Raw genomic sequence first — 7437 nt, 5'->3', positions numbered from 1 at the left:
TTCAAGTAGGGGAAATCCCTTAAAAAACTATGATGATTAAAAAAATCTGTTTGGTAGAAATGTATCCGAAAACAGAAAGGGAGTGGCATTTTGAGTATAAAGAAATAAAAGGGCTTTGGGATCTGATGAAGGCCAAAATATAATTAAATGATTTGAATACTCTCGTAGGATAATTTTTTATGGAAAATCCAGAGATGCAAGGGGGAATGAGCGCAAATATATGATTTAACTTCTTTACAATTCATACACTTGTTAATATGTGGTGCAAAAATGCACAGCCATATCTGGAACTTTGAAAGGCTGGTAAATTTATTACTTAATTAAATGGAAGAAGGGGAATGAATGGGGCAGAAACATAGTCAAAGGAAACTATACTGCATCTTATTGTTGGGTGGATTGGACTCTAAATCAGCTGTAGGTGCTAGTGTGTGTGTCTGCGAATGAGTGGTACGGATGAACTTCTGTGGCAGGGCTAGCCATCCGTTGGTGTGTGAACCTTGACTCAAGATGATTGTCACTGTTGAAGTGACACCACGACCCCATTGCAAGTTGGGGAAAAAGGGGTTGAGGATGGATGGATGGATGGATCTGGTTAGTTATAATGAGGTACACTGTAATTTTTAAAATTCTGAGATTCTATAAAGAAAAATTGATGTTTTCGGTGCTCATTTTATGTGCTAGGTTGTTAATGACATTTTAAAAAAACACATTATAGAATTGTTTGAAGTGTTGAATTTAAAAACTAACTTTTGATAAGTGATAGGACCTTTCTTTACCTGCCAATTAATTTATATTGGATTTTAGTGCCTCATCCAAAAGTACATCTCAAGAGTTGCAGCACCCCCACCAAAAATATTATACAGTGATGCCACTATTAAAACATAAATCCAAATGTTTGGCTTAGGAATAGAACCCTACTGCTTAGATTTTCCATGCATCAAATGCCAGCCAGTGACTGTTTTAAGTTATCAATTTTTTCTTGAATTTGAAAACAATGTCATTACAGTATTAAAAGTATGGTATTGCATCAGCCTGTGCCTTAATGCTTTGAGTCTTGCATTAACTCAGCCATTCCATGATTATTTAAAATCGAAATGAAGGAAAGGAGAGGGGTTGGCATGATGATTAAGGCCTTTGTGTCAGAGATACAAGAATACTGAGTTTGATTCTGATCTCTTAGTGGCTAGGCTTAGAATAGTCTGCAAACTATTTGCTTATGAACCTATGATGATGGTTGTTTTTATATCTTTTTTCCCTTAAATCATCAGCTACTGTGCAACTATACTAAATATTCTGTACGTTTTCTTTCTCATTCATAGACTGCTGTCCAAGATAAACTGGCTCGGCTCAAAGCTGAACTTCAGGAGAAAACTAAGTCATTGGTAAGTATTATTTTATGTCTTTGGATTTTAGTATGATATGTTAAAATTATAATCCCAGTTCTGTATGCCACAAACGCCTTAATTATGGAATTCCTTCTCCTGATTTTAGACATAGGTTGTCAACCTGTGTTATATCAACATTTATATAAATTTAGATGCATACATTTACATTTGAGGTTCATTTGAAGTAGTAATTCCATTTTCAAGTGTAACCTGGGCTGTTTTAAGTTATGAGATACTAGATACTACAGTTGTGTAATCTGTAGTGATATATTCCTGTAACAGTGTAACAAAGATATATGCCAGTGAAGTGTGGTAGAATTTATTCCAAGGGCACTGGGTAAGATAACTGGTAGTGTTGGTGTAAGGTGCCCTTAGTTGACTCCATTTTGTTAAAGACAGATATGAAAAAGAGCCCTCCAGAGAGAGCCCAGTGGTCCACCAATCCAACAAAGCCTTAGCCCATAGATCACTTTGGGAAGCATGTTTATGATGTCATTGTGATAAGGGGACATCAACTGTCTAACACAAACTGTGAGGTTTTAGCGTAACCTACCATAAAAAGGCACTACAAACATTGAACAAGCTGAGTGTCAACACTGAATACACACACTCCATTCTTCTATTCACAGTGCTGCAAATGGAGCAGCACCTGCTGACAGCTCAGGAATAATCTTGAGATGTCACGAGTGAGTTCAGCATTATCCTTTGCAGTCAACTTCAAGGTCTTATTTAACCAATGCCTTACTGTGAGAGCTCATTGCTGTCTGGCTACAGGCTGAAGAAATACTGCAAAAAGAGTGAGCAAAAGGTAAAGATGAATCCACTTTTCAAAGTACAACCTTCCTACGAGAAGAATGCAAAGAATGCATGTATCAGGAAGACCCCAGTAGCTCCAATATGAGCAGCAGCACAGTGAAAAACCAACATGAGTGTGATGAATATCAGAAAACAGTGACCTAAAACAGAGGAGGTCAACAGAATCAAGGTTTCTGTAATGCCTCCAAAGGGTGGGACAACTACAGCTGCTGTCTACCACTGGAAGCATTTGGTGATGGTGCCTCCTTGCATCTCTCTGCATGACAAGCAATCATGAGGAAAGATCCAGAGGCTACACAGTACCTATTTACGTGCTCCTCACTGCTTCCAAATGTTCTACACTATTAAAAGAAGCTACCCTGAAGAGAGGCAGTAAATAACTTATAGATGGCGCAGTCCATGAGGTCCCACGAGACCAGAAAGGCTCTAGAGTTTATTCAAGATTTTTTTAGCCCCAAGAAAAGACAAGACCTCGAAGCTGTACTGTATATCAGAAGTTTAAATCTGTATGCAAGGAAAATAAAACATATTCTGAGTGGTCACAGTGCATTCCTTCATTTGGTGCTTGCAAAAAGGTGAATGGATGTGTCTTTTTAGGCCTTTAAGGTGTCTTTAAAAGATACTTGAGGTATCCAAGAGCTTCTACACCTTAGTGTAGAAGCCAGCCATTACAGGTCATGACCCTTTAGTTTCACTAGAGCTACCATGGTGTTGAGCCAAATGTATGGTGGAGGGTTTTCCTTCTTTCTGCATGATAGCATCTTTCCCAAGTAGTCACTTAATCAAGGCAGGAATCATGTAATCCTCCTGTTCCCATCCTTAGAAATTTTATTGAATACCACAAAGTCCCATTTGGATCTGTCATAGGCACAGACCTTCATGGAGTGCCACCTGGAGAAGTGAATTAGTCTAGCAGGCCTTTTGGACAGAGCTACCATTTAGTAGGACGTTGTATGTTTTTCGTCTGGACAAAGCTACCATTCAGCAAAGCAATTGTATGAACTTTTGACGCACATTATTCTACCAAAAAGTCCTTGGACTGATTACGGCTACAATATGTGTCATAGTCTATGCGAAGTACCACATTCAGATTATTCAGTCAGCACTCTGGGTCCATTTGCATCTAGATTCAGATCCTGTGTCAACAATAATATTGCAATCAAAATCTAGTGACCAGCATCTTTAGGGTGGCTGTACATTCTTGTTCAAGGCTGCACTTTTGTTTTTTCTCCTCTTCCTCAGGGATGATCACAACATATATCTCTGCCATTGGATGGAGGTCATTATTTGCAGCAAGCCTTCCAGAAGACTTGGTCGCCACAAGATGCCCCATTACATGTTAAGTGTCCAACAGCGAAGAGCAGTCCTCCTTTCATAAAAGACCATACAGGGCCTATTTCATGGTGCAATTTCCATTCACTTGGGTATTGTGGCAGTGGTTAGATGCATCAAAAAGCAGGGAGCAACTCTCTCTTTACCCCTTGTGTTGTGAGGCAGTATGGATATGGGAAATGGCCCAGTTGATATTTACTGACATCAAAATGTTATCTACGTTAATCAGTGGCAAATGCAGTTTTTCAGTGCTAATGCAGTTTTTCAGTGCTAATGGAAGTTTTGCTGCAGCCTCTCTGCCTCCCCAGTCGAAACCAAATGCAACTTATTTTTGAACCAGAATGGAAGATGGCTTTTGTCAATTACTTTGAGCATATTACAACCTCAAAATAGATTATATATAGTTACTCACCTCATCGGGCACGACATTGTCCTTAGCCACTTATATTTGCTACCTATCAAAATTGCTGCTCAGCCTTGTTGACTTTGGGCTTCTCTGACAAGACATTGTATAAAGTAAGATCTCACTCTCCCTTTGATGGTACGTCTTTAACACCCAAGTATATAATTATGGCTAATATACTGAACACCTAACTCAATGAAAAACATAAACAAGTGAAAAAAATTGAAGTCCCAAGTACTATCCCCATAGCATCTTTACAAATCAATCTCACTGTGACATTTAATGCTGTTGGGTACAAAACGGGAAGGGGTGCAAAGAACGGTCATGGCTACCTTGATATTGGTTCCCTTCCTTTGGGATATGGCTTTATGGTTGGCAGACACAGGGCAGAAAGAATATAGAAAAAATAGTTATTCATTTCCATAACAGTTATGTCACCTGCAACATCTAATCACTGAATTGTAGTAAATACCAAAAATGGTCCAAATGCCTGTTTGTCCAAAAATGCTGTTGTTGCAAACTACTTTTGTCTGCTTTCCTTAAAACAATTCGCAGTCAAGGCTCCTATGGGTCTCGTAACTAGCAAACCAAGGACCCCTCTTGTGTGTAAACAGGGGAGCCTCTGTAATTAGCCCATACTTCTTGACTGATCATAGTCTCTCTAGAGCTCTTAATTCAGCCTTAAGAAAGCTCATTCCCCAACCACTGCTAATTGTGCCAGCAAGCAGTGTCCATAACTTTGTCATCATCTGAATTTTATAGCCAGTATACATCACTTAAATCTCAAATGATCATTCCTTTCATTGTAGGAATTGCCTCTACATTATTCAACCAGTGCATTCGCTAAAGGTTTTATTGCTGCCTAACAGGTGTTAGTGACCATGATCACAGGATAGAGAGCCAAAACATATCTAGACCTGCATTACAAACCATCTCTTTAGTAAACCCATCATATACTACTTTATATTCACTTATTTATTTATTTTTTTACATTTGTTTTCTGGGAAAGTCCAACTGGGCCACAAAGAACCCATTTTCAGTGGAGGCCCAGGGAGAAATACTCCATATAAAACATTTTCAGTAGGACAAAGAGAAATGCTAATTAAGTTTTCAAATGGGAACTAAAACACAGTAAAATAAACAGTAGCACAAATATTACCTACTTAGGATAATTAAAGAATGTTATAGCATATAGTATCTAAGCCATTTAAGGCATAAAGAATTTGATAGTCATAAGTAGGAAAAATGTTAAGTAGCTTACAGTTTAGCAAAGAAAGGAGGGGAAAGAAGTAGCAAAGAAAGGAGGGGAAAGAAGTAGAATGAACGTATAAGAAGGGAAGTGGAAAAGAGAAAGATAAAATTGAAGTGGAAAAGGTAAATAGAGTTGAGGGCAGGGAAGAAGAGGAAAGACTAAGAGAGAAAAATAAAATGATAAAGGAAGACAGAGTTTATAGTAGAAGAGAATGAAGATAGAGGGATGTTGAAATGGCTAGAAATTAGCCTGGAGTTGAGCAGGAGCATATTCAAGATTTGGATATTCCTTGAGTGCACATTTGAAGGATGTAAGAATGTGGTTAGATCTTAAGGATAATGCGAGGGTGTTCCAGATTTCAGCTATAGAGAAAGAGTATAGATATTGACCAGCTGATTTCTTTGGACAATGTTGTTGAAGCTGTTTTCAGACCTAGGTGATTTACTTGGAATGTAGGAGTAGAGGATAGTATTTAAAGCCAGACAGGCCATGTAGTGACCATGGCAGGGCTTGTATTTTTATCTCCCCATTTTTTTCAATGATTTCATCAGTGACATTAGGAAGGTCTGCCCTTGTTGTGTCTTTCGGCTTTTCCCGGTTAGGGGTCGCCACAGCGGAACTCCCGTGCACTAATGATTGTCAGTTGATTTTTACGTGCTGAGTTGCCAGCCCTAACGCACAACCTTCAACAAAGGTACGCCCATTCACGCATGTCTCCACGCATTAGACGCTCTAGCTGAGTCTAACCGGTCAGCGTCTTACTGTGAGGCGACAACGCTACCGCAGCACCACCACCGCGGATTAGGAAGGTCCATTCCTTAATCAGAGGGAGCCTTTTCTAAAGCTTTCTTGCATGGTTTTATCACATTGTAGAGGCTATCATACCCGTTTACTACTTTCATGCAACCAGGTTTTCTCCATCTATTTCTGTGGCTTATCTTTAGCTGTCCATTCTATTTCTTTCTGTCCATGACCCATTCTCCCTAGCATTTCCAGTTTTCCTGTAATAGTAAGCAATCATACTTCTGCTGAAAGCCGTCATTGTCCCTTCAAGTTCAGACTCGTATACAGTTCAGTGCTTCTTGAGCATCAAAGAGAAGTTTTGTCTTTAGTTGAAGATATGTTTTAAACAAGGTTAGGTATTGCGACTTAAGTTCTCAGTTTGACATTCATGTATGCCTTCAAGAGGTCAGGCTTGTCTTTGCACATCTGGACTTGAAAACTCATTTTCAAAAAAATCTTTATCCCTTATTTTAAACATGTAATATCTTTACTTACAGTACACAAAGCATACTTAATATCTTTACTTACAGTACACAAAGTATAGTGACATGGATATACATTCAATTCTAAAAGGAAAAAGTTCCAACAATTTTTTCATTTGTACAAATTGTACAGATATAAAGTTTGTTGTAATTATTCAATTAATGTAACAAATTGCTCTATTCATGCCTTCCCTGAAATATCATCTCCAGAACATATTGCTCCAAAGGATTCCATTTATTTCTAGGTAGTTTACACCTTCCATTTTCCAAAAATCCAACTTACAGTTCTTTTATCTTTTCAATATTCAACAGTTCTGTTACAGCTGGCTTTATTTCCATTTCCTTTTAATTTTTTTGGCAGTCACCAGCATAAACTTAGTAGGACCTTACTGTGTCTAAGCACTTGTTTCTGTATCCCAGCTCAAAATAATTTTTTTCTTAGTTAAAAAAAAATAAATGTTCCCTCAGCATTTTTGACAAAATACCCTGTAGGGAATATCTAAAATCTATTAACTTGTTACATTCCCAAAAAACATGTTCCCCTCTTTCCCATCTCATATCTAGCAGTTGCTAACTGTGGAAAACCTTACTTTAAATTCTAGCGCAGTTTCTAAAATGAAGACAAGACTTGTTTTTTAAATATAAAACTAAAGTTACATTAAAATGTCTTCACTGACTTTTATGTTGGTCAAGAACCTGGTATGCTTATGTATCAGTGGAGCTTCCTGCCTAAGAAGTCCATGTCTCCAACTGTTGTCCCGGAGCATAGTTGCAGGCCTCTTATTATTTTCTGGAACTCCATATACGCAAAATTCTATGGGCTTATCCTCCAGCTGAAGTAGTGGTTATGTACATGATTTATGATTGTCAGTATTCCCACAGAACTGGGTTCTAAGACCATGTCTGGATATACAATATATCCTAAACTATGGACAGGGGAATGTGTTGCACATGGGTTCTGTAGTGGGTTTTGTGGAGTTGGAG

The 7437-nt window shown here is 38.3% G+C and overlaps 1 protein-coding gene across 1 annotated transcript in view; it reads left to right on the top strand.

Annotated features, from left to right (window-relative positions):
• NUF2 (NUF2 component of NDC80 kinetochore complex) overlaps nt 1-7437 on the top strand; it is a gene marked incomplete in the record, with an annotated part of 506946 nt that overhangs the window by 173133 nt on the left and 326376 nt on the right. Inside the window, 1 exon segment of the mRNA XM_044088667.1 lies at nt 1320-1382. Coding sequence (XP_043944602.1) covers nt 1320-1382 — 63 coding nt within the window.

The sequence above is a fragment of the Protopterus annectens genome, chromosome 11.part0, assembly GCF_019279795.1.
Source record: "Protopterus annectens isolate FY-2018-M chromosome 11.part0, PAN1.0, whole genome shotgun sequence".
NCBI lineage: Eukaryota > Metazoa > Chordata > Ceratodontiformes > Protopteridae > Protopterus > Protopterus annectens.
The sequence above is the reverse complement of the archived record's forward strand: the minus strand, read 5'-3'. Positions and strand labels throughout refer to the sequence as shown.